General features: G+C 47.0%; 1 protein-coding gene across 14 annotated transcripts in view; it reads right to left on the minus strand.

Moving 5' to 3' along the window:
* Positions 1–1546: 1546 nt before the first annotated feature.
* The window catches only part of RIN2 (Ras and Rab interactor 2), a 211035-nt gene continuing 194409 nt past the window's right edge, over positions 1547–18172 (minus strand). For 13 of the 14 annotated variants that reach the window (XM_025264172.3, XM_044927992.2, XM_025264169.3 and 10 more), the window contains 4 exons: positions 13672–13977; positions 11208–11339; positions 6507–6670; positions 1547–3395 (listed from right to left, as the gene is read on the minus strand). In XM_025264172.3, coding sequence (XP_025119957.1) covers positions 3072–3395; positions 6507–6670; positions 11208–11339; positions 13672–13977 — 926 coding nt within the window. In that variant the 3' untranslated portion in view covers positions 1547–3071. The remainder of the gene's footprint in view (positions 3396–6506; positions 6671–11207; positions 11340–13671; positions 13978–18172) is intronic. The other variant, XM_025264175.3, reaches the window with a different exon arrangement.

Here is an 18172-nt window from a genome sequence, read left to right on the forward strand (position 1 = left end):
AAGTCACTGTTCCAAGGGGGGAGATGGTCCCACCTGCCACCCATCCTTCCATGCTGGAGCGAGACGTCTTTTTCGAAGCACATGTTCTCTGAGACCAACCACCAGATCTTCCTCCGTCTATCTCTTCTATTTTTCTACGATCCGTTTAGGATTCTGCCATGTTTTGTGAACTTTCCACTATGTCCAAGTTGATCAGGGCTCACTAAATGAACAACAACTTTTGCTCTCAAATTCACCATCATGAACACAACTTGGAAAATGATTACTTTTTAGGATTTTTACCATCAGATACTGCCAGGCGATGAAAATAGCTGTGTCCATGTACGTAACCTTTCCTTCTCAGACCTTTGGGGGAGTAAGTGGGCAGTGCTGAAGACTGTCAGAGCGCTCTCTCATTTCCAGACTCTTAAAGATGAAGGGAAGAGCTGCCCAGCGGACGCGAAGCCGCATTTATGAATGAACGCATTCATGGCTGGGTTTCCTGCCTTCTGTGTTTCCTTACAGATCTAAAGTTGTAACTTCCACACAGTACTGAACTACATGAACAGTTTCTATTTCTATTCTCTGTCCCGCGAGGAGAGAATACTTGGCAGCGCATGTAACGTTAAAAAAAAAAAAAAAATTCCTTTCCTCTGGCTGGCATTCAACTTTTATATTTTTAGATTTGGAAATACGTTTTCCTCTCCCTCTACCCAGCATGTATATTTTTATTCTCCTCTGACTCCTTCCAAACTGCAGCAAAATCTGTTTCCTGGCAATTTGAGAAGTGAGAACTGTCAGAGTTGGGGAAAAAAAAGTGAGGAGACATGTGATGCTGTCATGTTAGCATGGAAACATTGCCCAAGGACAAAACCAGGAGCTGTCTTGTGATGTTTTCTTCTGCTCACACCAGCGTCCTATTTTGATCTCACTGAAGTTTACTCCAGCTGTCCCCCATTCAGACACTGTGACCCTCGTGAAATCAGCAGTGTACCGACTTCTGAAGATAAGGAGAGCTGACGCTCTCACAACCATCAGGACCAAACTGTCATTTGGAATTCATTGTAAATATACAAAGCAGGCAGTCCGCTCAGCTATAGCTCTGATCTTAAAGTGCTCATCCTACTGCTGGGTTAGAAAGTTCGTTCCTTCAACAAGGACTTATCGTGCCATTGCTCTCTGCCAGGCTTGGCTCCAAGCAGCAGGAACAGGGCAGCTTCTGTGATGTTGGTTTTGCAACAACCCTAAACTCTCAGCCTGGGCACTTTAGAGGTTACATAAGACCTGGGCAGCAGGGGTTGGGGAGAGAGGGAGTAGAGTGGGGAGAGGAGTGTCTGCAGAGCTCCCAGAAACGCCAAATCCTTTCAGGTTAGAAGACCATCTTTTCCTTCTGCCGCTGGATTTTTGCCTCCTATCAGAATATGAGCTGGCTAAAAAAAAAAAAAAATCAACTTTTCTGTTTCCTGTCTGAGGATTATCTAACCACAAACACCAGCACGGATTCCAGTTTTACTAACACTCTGTGGTACATCATTACACTCCGCTTCCCAAAGAAAAAGAGACAACGTGAGGATATTGCAAGAATTATTTTCACACATGAATTATCGTACAGTATTACAAAGAGTTATGTGCAAAACTCCATTAAAAATCATTTACAAAAGGAAGTACAACACAGTATGTGTTGAGGGTTCCAGATGTATAGCAAAAGCTTGAAAAGGTACAAAGTAGAAAGCCAAACAAATCAGATGACTGGGCATCTTTACACAGTACAATAACATATTTCCATAACTACCTGTGTGACACGAATACAAGAACTCATTCTCTGTGCAACCCCCAGACCCCCACCCAAACAGGTTTCATAAAACAGAAATTGAACTTCACCACACATTCCTACAACACAGACAGGCTTTTTTGGTGCATCGGCAAACTCCTTTCCAAAAGGTATTTATTTAACTCGATGAAACTCACATTATGTGGTTTCTGCCCCATAGAATTTGATGCTGTTAGTTTTGATTTATGTGGCAAAGGGGGAAAAAAAAACTGTTGCTCTAATTTTTTTTTTTTTTCCCTCGTGGGGTTTTCAAAATTGCTTCCAAAAGCAAATAACATGGGACAGATTTTGCAAACCTCACTGCATATTTACAGTATTTTCGGCATAGGTGGTTCCTTCTATCTCCTTTTCCCACTTCCTGTAAGGAGCCTGAACCAGCAGGCTCCACTCCTTAGTCTTCTGTTAAGAGTCTGTATTTCCCTCTCAGTCTCTCTCTACATTCATTTCTCTCCTGATCGTCAGCATCACTTGGTGAAAACACAAAACAACACGATAGCACTGAGCGTGAACAAGGTAACAACAGTACATCAGATCCCCAAAGGCACCCTGCGGCCAGTGTCAGAAATACATCGCTGTAAGAAGCCCAGCCGTCTCTCCCCACAGAGTGGCCGAAACATCCAGTTACGGAAGAGAGACTTTTAAAATGCAATACTCTCAAATCCAGCAAGAGATTTCTTTGTTTGCATCAATGTTAAAATCACATGCATAATTATAGAATATCTTAAAAGTTACAAAAATATTTTAAAAACCAATCCTGACAGTTTACCTGCAACTGCTATAAAATCTTCTATGAAATATATAAAAACACAAAGGCTCTTTGTAAAAAAAAAAAAAAAAGGAAGGAAGGAAGGGTGGATGAAGGCATCCACAGAACTGAGAGGTCCTTGATGCGCTGCATCGGACAGTCTTGTCAAACGCCTGCTGCTTAACTCGAGAGGAGCTGGTTCTTAAATGTTTATTCAGTTCATATACGCACACGTGAGCCAACCCGAAACCTGGCTGAGGGGTAGGCAGCAAGCTATCCGGGGACACTTGAACCATTGGATGCAACTCTCCACCTCTGAAGGACAGGTCCTCCTCTTTGCTGAACCTCAGCAAGCTCGCTGGGGAGTCGTGGTTAAAGATGCCCTTGGCCAAGTGGGCCTGTGGATGGCTCAGTCATGGGTCCTCAAGGAGGTGACTGCACAAGCCCGTGGACGCCAGAGGCCAGGTTCCTAAGTCTCCCTCTTTGGATGCACCACTGGGAAGCCTTGTGAGTCCCCTAGGAGGTGCTGAGGTCTTCCTCCCCGTTCTGGAAGATGATGCCATAAGGATCCTTCTTGATGCGCTTGTAGACAAAGTGGAAGACGTGGGGCTGTGGCCGGCTGTGCAGCTCGGCCTTGATCTTCTGTGGGTACGTGTCCTCTGCGAGCTGCTGCCACGTTTCGTCCACAAAGAGGAAGAGGCTGTACTCCTGGGGCTCGGCCACCTTGAACTTCTCGGCACAAAGCTGACACACGTCTTCAGTGGTGACGTACGGCCTCACGAGGAGGGTCTTTCCAGTGCAGCCACTGTTGACCTCCTGGAATGCAACCCGGAGGTAATTCTGCAGGGGGGGCGGGAAAGAGATTTGGGGAGTACAGAGTCAGAAGAGGAAGAGAGACGGCACAGGTGAACCCGTGGGATGCCAAGGAGAGGGCTGGCAGGTGAGCCTCACCGGGACGTCCGGTGTCAGGACACGAGGCCCCCAGGTCGGGAAGGGGGCTGATCCCAGGCGGGACAGTGGCGAGCACACTGTGCGGTCTGGGTTGCTCTACTGTTGTTGTTTAGTCGCTCAGTCGTGTCCGACTCTTGCAACCCCATGGACTGTAGCCCGCCAGGCTCCTCTGTCCACGGGATTCTCCAGGCCAGAATACTGGAGTGGGTTGCCATTCCCTTCTCCAGGGGATCTTTCCAACCCAGGGATCGTACCCGCGTTTCCTGTATTGGCAGGCGGATTCTTTACCAACGAGCCACCAGGGAAGCCCTGTAATTCATCTCAAATGTCAGAAGCAGGAAGTCTGTTCAACCCTGCTCTTTCAGTCCCTTTCATAAAGCTGGGCTGAGAAATTCCTGGTAGAGTGTCAACTCACTGCTACCCCGATCTTGTCCCTCTAGCCTCCAAAATTGTGAGAAATAAATTTCTGTTGTTCACAAGCCAAAAAAAGAGTGTCAACTAGAACTGATGCTGGGTTTATTCCCAGTTTGAAAATCAAACCAAAGGGCAGAAGAGCCTGAACCAGAATAGCAGGGCAAGACACATAACGTGAGGACACAGGCCCTGTTGGCTTTGGACTGCCTTTCACAAAGCCTAAGCAGGGGCTCTGGTGTTACTGCAGACAGCTGACCATCATTCCCCTCCCCTAAGGGCAATTTCACACCACTGAAGCCAATGCAAGGCTCCAGGCGGCTCTGAATGCCCTGTGGAAAAGTTGGGGGGGTGGGGGGAGACATGGATTCTATGGAAAGACTTGGGAGATGCGCTGACTGGGTGCAGGGTGCTGCCATGTGGAAATGGGAGGTGTCGGGGTGGGGGTGGGGGGTGTTGGCAGGCCCCGTGTCATAAGCAGTGCCAGGCGAGCGGCATCACAGGACAGATTGGGGTCCTGACCAGGGACAGGGTGTCCCAGCCTCCTGCCCAATTCTCCCAGAGTCTGTGGCCCCGAATTATTCTTCAGTTCCACTTCTTCAGGAGTGGGGGTTATAGGGGAGGCCCTGTTACATCAGATTTTCAGAAAGGTAATAAATACATCTTCCTTTTCAAAACATGGCCACCCTACTCAGGCATGAAGGGGAGTGAAGCCCTCTGCCTGGGTCCCATGTGGTTCCCCTAGGGTTTCCTGGGCTGATGGAAAAAAGACCTCTCTCAGGAAGGACAGTGCACTCTGCACATGAATGATAAAGTCGAGGCTCTGAACCAGAACGTTTCAGGGCACCTCTGAGTACACACCTGCCCTGTTTTACTTACCCCTCCTCTCTCCTCCTGCGCCCCACCCCCAGCACACGTGGTCCACACGCCTGGTGTGCATTCACTCACTGACTCCTGGAGAGGACTTTGTGGAGGAGGCCTACACTATCCCCATTTGACCAGGGAAGAAACTGAGGTACAGAGAGGCTAGGTAACTTGCCCAAGGCCACACAGCAGGCGAGTGGCAGGGCCAGCATTCCAGCCTCTTGCCCATGAGGTGAGGTGCTGCCACTCCAGGGTGAGCAGACGCGTGTGTCTGTGAGCCTGACTTAGGTGTTCCGAGTGTAGCCTCGCTTCCTGGCTTTGCTCCTACAGCCAAGCTGAGTGCCGACAATCCCTGTCTTGGGCCTATTCTAAGAAGATGTCCGTCTGCAAGGTGAGCGAGGCCTGTGGGGAGGGGTGTGCGTGAGACAAGGGCTCCGTGGACTCCGGGGGGCGTCTCTGGTCAAGAAGCTCCAGATAGAGACAGGGGACTGGGGGAAGGTGGGAATTGGAAGGACATGCATTTTCCTTTTCTCCTGCCCTCTTTCCATGATTCTCCTTAGAGGCTGGGCAGCCTCAGGAACCACTGCCTAGATGGCTGACAATCACTGCATCCCAAGGGCCCGTGAATGCTAAATCCCTTAACACCTGGATGTTCTTCAACCATCCCAGGGGTGGGCGGGTGCACAGGATGCCTTCTTGCCCTTTAGATTTATGTGCTTGGGAAGGAATTTTCTGGGAGCACGGCTATCCTCAAGAACACCTTGCTGACCCTGCCTTTCCACACAGGCTCCTTTAAACCAAATGTACCTTTTGAGTGTTTTCAGAGCATTAAAAAGGCAAAAAGGGCAAGGAAAGTGAATTGGGACACAGAGACAAATCTGGCCTGCTTGGGAATTTACCACATGGACTCAGTCTGGGGTTTACAGTTCTGCTGGAAGCTTTTGAAATTGTATTCGAAGACCTATGCAGACTCGCTCATCATTTCATAGACTGTAAGCCCATGAAGTGATCCTGTGTTGGTCAAGATTTCTACAGCCTCAACCAGCCTCTCCTCTCCAGGAAGCATGCACCAAAGGAACCCCACCTTCCCAGCACCTATTCATGCACAGAGAAAATTCTGGATGGATTCAGAAGATTGGGCTCAGATGCTCATGCTTCAGCTCTGGCCCTACCAGGCTGCCAGAGCTGACACTGCCGCTGAGACCCTAGGGTCTTCTGTTTTGGGGGGAGGGGACAGGGAAAGGAAAAAGGAATGGGGTCACTGCACCCCTCCGTCTTCTCAGAGAGGCCAGGTCAAGTGCAGGGCCTCACAGGGCTGTTTCCATATGGCAGGTCACCTATTTGCCACCTGTGCCAAAAGCATCCTTCCTGTAGGCTTCCTGAGTGCCCAGGTGCTCAGTATCCACGCTGAACCTTCAGGAGGAAATCCTGCCCTCATCTGATATTTCCTTAAGGGCAGCAAAACTTGGGCCAAATCCACATGCACACACACACACACACACACACACACACACACACACTCTCTCTCTCTCTCTCTCTCTCTCTTCCTCTCTCTCTTCTAAGGAAAAGAGAGAAGTGAAACAACAAGGTCAGAAGGTGGTTTAAAATATCCCCTTTCCACTGGATGATCAGACAAAGTGGGGCGGGAGGGGGAGTGGGGGATGTCCCTGAGCCGCATGGGCCGTGAGGAAGCAGCTGGGCCCACCCCGGCTGCTGGCCACACACCTGAAAGTCATCCACCGAGGGGACGGTCCGGTTGGTGGTCCTGCGCTTGTGCCACTGCCTCAGGGTGTCCCTGGCCTCAGAGCTGAGTAGCCGCGCCGCCTGCTCTTCCTGGAAGTTCTTTATCAGGGAGAGGGCCCCGTAGGCGCTCGTCAGGTAATAGCCTCCTGGAAAGGGTAGACAGAGTGAGTTCTCCAGGGGTTCACCTCTGGGGACCACAGGAGGGTGACCACAGAGTTGGAGGTCAGGCTCCACCTTGCCCCTTCTCTTCCACATGCATTTTTAATTTATTTTTCTTTTTGAGCAAGAGAATCCTCTTCCATCCATTCCTGCATTCCTCCCCACGGATGTGCAGCTAACCCAGGCCTGAGCCACTGCCTGGGGACTGAGGACCAGGCCCTGCTTTCATTGATGGAATTTCCATTCCAAAGCTGAGACTCACAGAATCAACCGAAGTGCAACTGTGAAAATGCTTTTCCAGAAAAGGTCAGAGCTCTGGAGCCTGACCTATTGAGGGGGAGGGGGTGGTGGCTTGTGAGGGCGGCGGGGTCCACTGCTGAGGTCAGAACACCTTCCGGTAGGAACAGGAGTCCACACACCTCCCAGCAACACCTGCTTTGAAGCTTCTCATTTAAGAATTCATATATTCTAAATTTTAAGTGAAATATACACTTTGAAAGAAATACACAACATACAAGTGTGCTTACAATAATATGGGTTTTTCAAAAGAACCTCTCCCTCGTGTTTCCCTTTCTTACCCTTACATAGGGACTCACAGAACAGGACATTTGGGAAAAGGTTAATTTACAAGGAAAAGGAAGTGACGCCCCTTTTGCCAGAGCATTTGGGAATGATTTCCTATGTTTGTGCTGTGCTGAGTTGCTCAGTTGTGTATAACTGTTTGCGACCCCATGGACTGTAGCCCACCAGGCTCCTCTGTCCACGAGGATTCTCCAGGCAAGAATACTGGAGTAAGTAGACTTTCCCTTCTCCAGGGGATCTTCCTGACCCAGGAATTGAACCCGGGGTCTCCCACATCGCAGGCAGATTCTTTACCAGCTGAGCCACCAGGAAAGTCCTCTTATGTCTGAGGGAGTGTTAAAAACACTTAGAATACTCTGAAAGGCATGTAAATGTGTTCACAGGTTGGTCCTAAACTATAGGGTTGTCCAATAAGTTCATTCTGGTTTTCCTATAAGATATTACAGGAAAACCGGAAAGAACTTTTTGGCTAACCCAATACATGGAGGTGCCTTTCTGGAACTTGTAAAGCTCTTCGCTGGAGAAACACTAGAGGGCGCACTAGATGTTTATTACAAACTCCGCAACGGGAGCCTGGTAAGCTACAGTCCATGGGGTTGCAGAGTCGGACACGACTGAGCGACTTCACTTTTCTCTCCGCAACTGGACAAGGCACGTTGTGGACTGAGAGACATTCTTGGTCCAAATACCTGTTGAATCTCCACCTTGAGCCAGGTACAGAGCCCGGCTGGATTTGTAAAAATTAGAATCTGAGTCCCTGCTCCATAAATACATTAAAAGAAAACGGATACTGGCCTGTTATTCATGCAGGGACCAGAAGTTAGCTGTGGTTAAATGAGCTTTGTCTGCCAAGTGTCACTTCCACCACCAAAGTACTGAGTGTTAACACAAGACCCTAAGTTAACACAAGAACTTTCTCTCTGGTCAACAAGTGGCAACACTCAAGATGGCAGGTGGTCCACCATCTAGGAAACCAGTTGAACGCCCCCCTAAGTCATACTGGACGTGGAATCTGAGAAACAGTTTTGTGGTTTTCAGGTCACTGGCAGAGATTTGGGGGTCTTTTTTTTTTTTTTTTTTTTTTTAAGGTTTTTTGATGTGGACCATTTTAAAAGTCTTTTCTGAGTTTGTTACAATATTGCTTCTGTTTTATGATTTGGTTTTTTGGCAGGGAGGCGTGTAGGAGCTTAGCTCCCCGACCAGGGATCGAAGTTGCATCCCCTGCATTGGAAGCTTAAGTCCTAACCACTGGACCACCAGGGACGTCCCTGGAGGTTATCACTTACTGTAGCATCCTCTCACCCACTCTGAGCAGCATACCTTCTGTGTATCCATTGTAGGTCAGCCTTTTTGTTCAGAGTCATCTTAATTTAGCAGATTTACCACTCAGCTATAAGCTTCCTAGGGCAGCCCCCACGGTACACAGTAGAGAGTTTCGAGTGGCTGAGTTTTACTAAATATTTTACCCATGAACAAATCACATGATTGAGTGAGAAACTCAGTGGTATGGAATTTAAATGTGACACAGAGGATTTCAGAAAAAACCAATGTGGACCTAAGGACTCAAGAGAGGCTTGTGGAGGTGTCAGAATTGGAGCTCGGACTTGGAGGGACCATGACTGTTGAGTTGGGGAGGGGTTGGTTTCCTTTGAATGTCAAATTTTTCACTCCATGGCTCAAAGTTCAGGCCACTAAGGAGAAAACTCCAAATGCTGGAAGCACAAAACTGACCACACTTGGAAACATGTGAATGCAATTAAAGTTAAGGTTTAAATTTCAGCAAAACTAACCCTGCCACTAGGGCTGTGCACGTCAAAGGGATTCTATGATGTCTTTTGTGTAAATGAAATTACCTGCTTAAACAGCAGAAAACTGGCGTGGGCTGTGCTTTGGGCAGTGGGGCAGGATGCAGGGCAGGACCAGCCATGTGTCTCCTCCTGGTCTGCCAGCCTGACAGGGCCGCCCGGTCCTCCCAGCAAGGAGCCCAAGAAGCCAGGACACGGCTGAGTGAAGGCGGGCTCCAGTGAAACCCTGACTTGACTGACTGCTCTGTGTGTTTTGTAGCTGCGTCCTTGTCTTTCTCTGTGATTCCCGGAGGTGAGGACCTGCCCACCTGTCACTGACACAGTACCCTGGGCAGTGCCTCACTCTGGAGTAATGCTGGGAAAGGTGACAGGAAGTGGCTGTCTCCATCCTCAGGTCACAGGATGTAAGCACGTGTTTGTCCCAAGTACACACTGTCAGCAACAGAATGGTAATTTTCTGAGGGAGGCTGACATGCCCTTTCCCCAAAGCCCCAAGAGTTCAGCACACTTATTACTAGAATTAAACATGACTGAAGCTCAAAAAAATCCTCAATGCATACACAATTATAATAATAATGCCGTGGAAGAAAGAAGAGAAGGGCACGGAGATGAATGTATGTCTCCTCCTGGTCCCTGGACAAAGCCACGTGCTCCCTCCCTCCTGGGAACCCCAGGGCAGAGCCGGGGAGGAAGGCTCCGGGCAGGGTCTGGGCAGTTTATCCTGGAGGGTCCGGCCTCAGCATCAGTTTATATTAATGAGGGGAGATAAACTGGGAAGAGGTAAAGGGATGGGTGAAACATACTCATCACTGGTCCTGAGTCAGCGGGTCCCTGCAGGGGTAGAGAGGGACCACAGGGCTCCCTGGAGGTCAGACCCTCTGACCCAGAGCCAGGCCCTGGGGACCAAGGGAACTAATGCACACGTTTGGGGCGGGGGGACTGCACTGCTGTCTCCTCCAGGGAAAATCCCGGGATGATACATTCCCTGGGGAATCCCATCAGCATGTGGATGGACCTTTTTACTCAAGCCCAGACTAAAACTCACTAGAGGAAAAAATGTTAGGTGCCAATTCATCACTCAGAGTCCATCTGGGCTGAGACACATGAAATGAACTGTCAGGACACACAGGCCGAACAAGCTCTGATCTGATCCCCTTTAAGACAAGCTCATACAAGAGTCCTCGTTATTTCAGGCCTGTGCACCACGGTGACAAACACCCTAATTATTTCCATGATAAAATACCTAACCCTTGTGTAAGGAGAGGGATTCCTGTGAAGACGTGTTGCAATGAGGCAGACAGGAGGAGGATGACTGAACTGACAAAGTAAGTTGAAAGCAAATCGCCCAGATTTTTTTACTCCACTGTGGTTTTATGTTAATGATGAGCAGGTGCTATCTTTTTTTTTTTTAAGAAAAGGAAATCACTGATGCCATTATCACCTTGAAAATCAAATTTAAAAAATAAAGATGAAAACAAAAGATAGGCCTTTGTCCGATTCACAGACACACAGTGGGCAGTTGTTCTGGCAGTGGAAACATTCTGCAGCAAAACTTTACAGCTTCCCTGTGAAATCAAAGAAACCATTTCTTTTAAAAAATGGCCCTGATTCTACTGAATGGTGTATATATATATATATATATATATATATTTTTTTTTTTTTTTTACTGCAACTAAGCAATCTCGGTGAAGTATAATTACGGCAGGTTTGCATTGTTTTGTGTGTTTTTCCGACTTTTCCAAATTTTCTGCGGCCAACACTACGACCTCTGTAATCTGGAAAAGTCAGTACCTTCTCATAAATGAACAAAACTAAAATGGCCATTAACCCTGAATATGTCAAGAAGCACCCATGTAAGTGCCAGGTGGATCTGAGGTTTTATTTGGAGGGATGAAAATGTTTTGGAGCTGAAAAGAGTTGGAGGATTGCCCCAAATTGCAACTGGACTCAACGCTACAGAATTGTCACTTTACAATAGTTAATTTTAGTTTAACCATGAATGTACTAAGGGCTATTGCATTGCTCATTTTCAAATGGTTATCTCATGTTCTGCAAACTCTGCTTCAATTTACAAAGAAAAGAAAATAAAACTGAAGGAAAGCACCCAGTTCCTCCCACTTCTCCAAAAGCCTGCTACCTTCTCCATGTAGCAGGGACGGATCCAGAAGCTCCATCATGTACTCGACCTCTGTGTCTAGCTCCAGCATGTCACATTGTGCTATGACATAGGTCAGGACTGGCAAAAAGTCATCTGCTCCGTACATCCTCCCTGGAGTAGGAAGAAAGGGGGGCACAGACGGGGTATTTTTAGCCACATTTCTCCCTTTCATGTCCTACTTGCTGCTTTTATTAGCAAACAGCCATGCAGGGGAAGTGAGGTGGGTGTTTCTGGAATTCTACAGTGGGAGGGCTCCTCCCCACTGCCCTCATCAGAGGCCGACCCTAACTCACAATTTCAGGATGAATGTCCGAGTCAGTGAACACAGGGGAGATTGTTTTCCCATTTCCATGATTTGCCTTAATGCAAGCAATAAAATGGGGCTTCCCTGGTGGCTCAGCGGTAAAGAACTCGCCTCAATGCAGGAGAGGCAGGCTTGATCCCTGGGTCGGGAAGATCCCCTGGATCTACTGGAGTGGGCAACCCAGTCCAGCATTCTTGCCAGGGGAATCCCATGGACAGAGGAGCCTACTGGGCTACAGTCCATAGGGTGGCAAAGAGTCGGACAAGACTGAGCATGCACACACGTGCAATAAAACAGTCTTTTTTTTTTTTTTAAAGGGTTTAACTTTTCAGCAAGTGACAGAATAAAACATTTGCCTAAGTGTCTACTTACGATGTTTCTCCTTTGTGTCTTCCTTCCTATTGCTTTCTGTGCAAATTAACCAAAACATAGTGACCAAAACCAACTGGAGCAAGGAACAACTTGTCCTTCTCCGTCTTCAGTGACTTAAATGTGCTCAATCGCTGTACATTGAATAAATACATCTAATTAATATCTGACCAAAAAAATGGTCAGTCCATACTGTTTTATTACGACAGAGATTCTCAACTAGCGGTGACTCTGCCTCCCAGGGAAGTCTGGCACTGTCTGGAGACATCTTTCAAGCTCATGACTGGAGGGTGGGCGTGCAAAGAGCATGCATCCGGATGCCGATAAACTTCCTAGAGGAAGTGGGATGTTTCCACAGCAAAGGACTAGCCAGCTGTAATGCTATTAGTGCTGAGGTTGAGAAACTGCCAGAGAACAGAATCCTGTGCAGATATAATGTGGGGGACTTCTTATAAATAATTTGATAGACTACAGAAAATACACTTTTTGGGACTTCCCTGGATATCCAGGGGTTAAGACTCTGCACTTCCAAGGCAGAGGGCACAAGTTCAATTCCTGGTTGGGGAACTAAGACCCACATGCTGCTTGGCTCAGGCAAAAAATAAGAAAATACATTTCTTGCATGTGAAGTATGCTTCAGAGGCGGTGTTCATCCGCCAGCATCACCAGCCCGGGCGTTTACATGTTAACGTTTCTGCTCAACAATCTGCAAAATGCATGCCCGTGGTGACCTCCTCCAGCAGTGAGAAACAGAGCCTGTGTTTTCTCTCTGCTGCCTCTCCATGAAGCAATTTCACTCACTGGAAACACTGTGACCATCCAGGGAATTAAAAAGGCTCACCCAAGACCTGGGGTACCACAGGACTCATCACTACCCATAAATCAGGGTCACTCTCACATCTACATGGAGGAGCCCTGGGTAAACCCGAGTGCTGACCCATGTGAATTCCTATTGCACTGCATCAGCTCAGGGCAAAGAAGGGATGGCCGATAAATGACTATAATGAGAGCTGAATGCTCCAAGTTTCTGACAGATGCTATCACGGACACAGGCTCTCATGGGCCAGAATGCAGTACAACAGGAATAATTGGAACTATCTCCACCACGCTTGGGGCTGTGCAAACATTGACCTGTCTAATGCCCACCTTAGGAGGAAGGCTAAGGTCATACCCAGGACAAGAACAGAACTGCAGCTTGGAAGGTTGATTACGGAGGCCGAAGCCCCACAGTTAATGAACCCATTCCCGGAGCCGGGTCTCAATTCAAACCCCAAGACTGAGTCTGTATCCACTGCCCTGAATTAAATCTTTTTTTTTATCTTAACTTAACTTTTTTAAAGGTTTTTTTTTTTCTTTTTTGGATATGGACCAATTTTTAAAGTCTTTATTGAATTTGTCACAATACTGCTTCTGTTTGTTTTGATGTTTTGGCCACAAGGCATGTGGGATCTTAGATCCCTGACCAGGTATCTAACTCTTGCTCTCTGTGTTGGAAGTGCAGTCTTAACCACTGGATTGCCAGGGAAGTTTCTGAACTAAAGCTTTTATAAACTGGCATTGTACAAAACTCTTGTTGCCCTGTCCTGGATTTTTGGTGCTGTTAATTTGTTGCATGTGGACTAATTTGCCAGAACCAGAGTAACACCTGCATTTTTATGAGGCCCTTGGTGAAGTCAAGAAGCTGAAAGGAAGAGCAGTTGGGGACTGGAAAGCCCAACACGTCCCAGCCCCATCGGAGGGCCAAGAGCCTGGATGGGGTGGTAGCCTCACCTGAGTTGTTCTCCATGACGGTATAGATGAGCTTGCAGACTCTGAGCAGCAGCATGACCTTCTTTTCTGGCGAATACATCTTCTGCATGGTCATGAACTTGACCTTGATTTTCTCCACGTCCACAAAGTCAGGGGTGGGGGCGAAGACGCCTAGCTCCTGGGGATTCCTCTGCCGCACGAGCTGCAGGTTCTCCTTGAGTTGTTTCCATGAGCCATCGGCCACGTGGAAGTGCTTCAGCATGGCCTCGACGTGGCCCTTCAGGGGCTTCAGGATGCACTTGTGCATGGCTTTCTCCAGCACCACGTCTGCCAAAGAAAGCACAGCTACTGTGACCATTGTCTAAAGAAAGAAGAAACGTAGGGCTTGCTTTCTGGAAATGGACACCCGCAACTCCGTGCATTGGTTATCGGGCAGACATGTCCCAACTGCACAGCCAATCAACCAAAATTTAGCCCCACGTCAGGCTTCCCTGGTGGCTCGGACAGTAAACAATCTGCCTGTGGTGTGGGAGACCTGGGTTCGATCCCTGGGTTGGGAGGATCCCCTGGAGAAGGAAATGGCAACCCACTCCAGTGTTCTTGCCTGGAGAATCCCCATGGACAGAGGAACCTGGCAGGCTACAGTCCATGGGATTGCAAAGAGTTGGACACTGAGCGACTAAGCACAGCACACACGCATTCACACACCACACTTTTTTTTCTTCAGTAAAGCCAAGAAGAGTGAATCTTCCCTAACATTCTTATAGTCTCTCTTGCATGCAGTCAATACAACTGAATATATTTGTTTTAACTACTTTTACACCTTCTCACCCATAAGCACAGGTGAATATTCTAGAAGGTATGCTTTTGACCCAGTCTTTCCACTGAAGAGTCAGTGAACAGCTAAGCAAATGTGTTATGTTAAAAGAAGGATTTGCTAATAGCAAGGGTACCAGCTCCCTCAAAATATTTCCTGAGGGAAAAATTCAACTAAATACACATGGTATCTTGGATTGGATTCTGGACCAAAAAAGTCTTTCTGTCATTTACTATAAAGGACATAGTGGGGCATTAGATGAGATCTGAATAAAGTCTGCAGATTAGATAATATCGTTAATAGTGAATCTGGCTTCTTTCACACAGACTGTATCTTGGAGACTCGACCAGCTGTGTCTGGAGCAACAGTGTGCTCTTTTTCAAAGAATGACTCTTCCGTGAAAGTTAATGAAAGTTAATGTTACTGCAGTTTTGTAACACAATGTCCTTATTTTTAGATAAATACCCACTAAGTATTTAGGGAAAAAGGGATACAATGCCTGCAACTAGCTCTCATGATTTAGATAAAAGGAGGGGATGTGTGCATGTGTATATGTGTGTGTGAGCATGTGTGTGCGCGCGAGTGCGTGTGTGTGTGTCAACAGAAAAGCACTAACACCGGGAATCCGGGTGAAGGGCAGACATGATTTCTTCATTGACTTTTTGCAACTTTTTTGAATGTCTGAGCTGATTTCAAAGTGAAAATTTAAAAAGTCTTGAAGTGCGTTTCTGTTCAGAATTAGGAAATACCCTAAGGTGTGGGAGGCATTATTTCCCCCTCTTTCTTGGAATGGTTTGCCCAATGGAGCTGACGGTACAGTAACCAGGACCACGAAGCTGGAGCTCTGGTCTGAAGAGGGTCTGTGCTGTGAGAAGCTCTCTCTGCTTCTTCCACATCAGTTTTTCCATCTCAAATATTTCACGTTCTCATCAAAGCTGCCTGGGTAGCAACCACCCCTAGGATACGACACTTGGGGATACGATTTCATCTTGGAAGACCAGGAACCCACAGAAATAGCCAAGTTATCTCTCTGGCCCTTGGCATTCCCGACAGACATCAGATGACACGGACTGTAAATGATCACCTATTATTAGAAGAACAGGGGCAAAGAGAAATCTAAGCAGGACATACCTGTAGAAACCAAGGTTGAAGCAAAAGAGGTTATACAGTAAGAAGAAAAACAGAACAACATTTCTTCACATCTGGCATTAAAACAAATTACTGTTTTAAAACAAATTAAAACCAAGTTTGCATTGGTTATGCTGTGTCAATAAACTTCTAGAAAGTCATACAGCATCTCTGACTTCACTTCCAATGGCCACTAGGATGAAAAGTCAACAATAGGAATTAACATTGAGTGCCCAGTTGGGCTAGGCTTTATTTCATTATCTCATCTAATTCTATAGTATCTCTATTATTTTTGCACAATATGACTATTCATATTCTTTTTATAGAATAAGGAAACAGATATAGGGCTTTTTACAGATAAGGAAACAGAGACTTGGAGATGTCTAATGGTTTGCTTGAGCCCATAAAACTGAACACCCTGCTTTTCAAAGTCAGTGATTTCTTAGTTCTAAAGTTCATGGTGTTTCATAAACATTCACCAGTTTACTGCTCTATCTAAAGATTCTGCAGCCACATTCCTGGTGACCCCTCCCTCTGCTGGAAGGAGGTCACCAAGGGGGGAGAAAGCCACGTCAATCATTAATTAGGACGCACATGAATGTTGGGAGCAGTGTTACTCATAACAGGCCCAAACTGGAAAACACCCAAGGCCCAACCCAATGGCATAGATGCCAGGAGATATACACACAATGGAATTCAGAAAATGGAATGCAGACAATGGAAGATTCATTCCATGAAAAAGAGCATGCTGCTGCTCTGGACACAACTAGCTGAGTCTCCAAGATACAATCTGTGTAAAAAAAGCCAGACACACAAGACTTGTCTCCTTTAGCACGATGCTTACACAAAGCTCAAGGACAGGTAAAACCAATGTATGATGAGGTCGGGATGGCAGTCGTCCTGAAAAATAAACGGGGCTTCGGGGGACACTTCCAGGGGGTGGAGACGGTAGATGCCTGTGGTTGATACATGGATAAAGAATTGTCAAGCTGAGCACTTGAAATTTATACACTTCACGGATACACATTAAACCTCAATAGCCATGTGTATAAATCAAACCAACAGAAAACACCTAGAGACCAGCCTGAGCTTTTCACCTTGAACCCTAAGGGCAACTTTTAAATTCCGAGCAAGTCTGATCATCTCAGGGCCACAGTGTGCACACAAACCATCTCCAAAAGGTTCTATGCTGTTCCGGGGGCTGGCAGCAGACAGCTCGTCACCAGCCAGCTGAGTGAGTCTCTTGAGCAACTCATCCTTGTCCCCAGGGAAGGGGTGCTGATGCTGACCTTTGAGCCACAAACTCTACTCTTAGTAGGAAATGCAACAGTGGAAATCTGCTAGGAGGGTTGATATCCAGGACCCACTGCCTTAAAATCCCCAAAGAAACAAATTTTTAGAATATTTTTAAAAGGCTATAATTTAGAAATAAGAAAAACTGGTCTCTCTGCTTTCTTTTTCAGGTCTTCACTCCTAATCACCCCTCCCCATCCTCACAAATCTTTAATAAATACTATGAATAAGAAAAAAAGTCCAAATGACAAGGACCTAGTACCTGAATGAGTCTCTCCAAAAGGAAAAGAAGGTCATGCTTATGAAGCAAGAGGGAAAAATGATTTTAGGAAACAAAAGGAACAGAAAATCTTTCAGAATGTGGACTAGCTCAGAACAAAAGGAAAGAACAGATCAGATCAGTCATATGGCTTATAAATTACTACTATCCATTTTCCCCTACCATCTCTGGTTGCTTTACATCCAAGAATGATGCTGTTCTAGGCACTTTACATGCACTGTCTCTTCAGCTCCTTCACCAAACCGCTGGTGGGAGGACCGTGATTTCTTTATTTTATAGCTGAGGAAACCCAGAGACATGGATGCCACACAGGTACCAAGGGGAGCCCAAGAACTCTGGTTATGTCAACTGTGTTTATCTACAAAGAAACAAAAAGATGCCGGAGAACTGTCTGCACTACAACACTGTGAGCGTTAGAAACCGATTGCTAACTGGATGACCCACTGGAAACACAGTTTCTGAAAATATTTATAGAGATCCTATCAACTGGTTCTAAAGTTCATCCACTCAGGGAAGTAGTCAGGGGCATCAGCCTAGAGCTCCCTGCCTTAGTGAGACCTGTAAATGCAGTGATTTACAGGAAGCGCTAAACGTGTCGGCCTCTAGAGCTGTGAGATGATTGCCCCGTCTTAGGAATGAGGACAGAAGCCTAAGGTCTGTCACTTCCCTCTGATCAGAGGCATGGATTCCAGAGAAAGTCAGGCACGAGACGGGGACCCATCACAGGACAGGCTCACTCATCAGCTCGTCTGGACACTTTCTGCTCCCCTACTGCTGCTGAAGAGGAAACGAGAGTCCAGAAGCTGAAGTTCAGCGAAGGCGCGTGTCTTAGAAAGAGTGAGAGGAGGTGGCCTGGCAGCCGGCCCAGCTGTGTCTTTCTAAGTGACTCTGGCCTCTTCACTTCACCTCTTTGACTGTCACTGCCTGCAACTTCTGAACTGCCATCTACTCCTCGCCCAGGGCAGGGAAGACAGAAGGAGCACTCTGAACCTGGTTAAAACAAA

This window comes from Bubalus bubalis, chromosome 14 (genome assembly GCF_019923935.1).
Source record: "Bubalus bubalis isolate 160015118507 breed Murrah chromosome 14, NDDB_SH_1, whole genome shotgun sequence".
Lineage (NCBI taxonomy): Eukaryota > Metazoa > Chordata > Mammalia > Artiodactyla > Bovidae > Bubalus > Bubalus bubalis.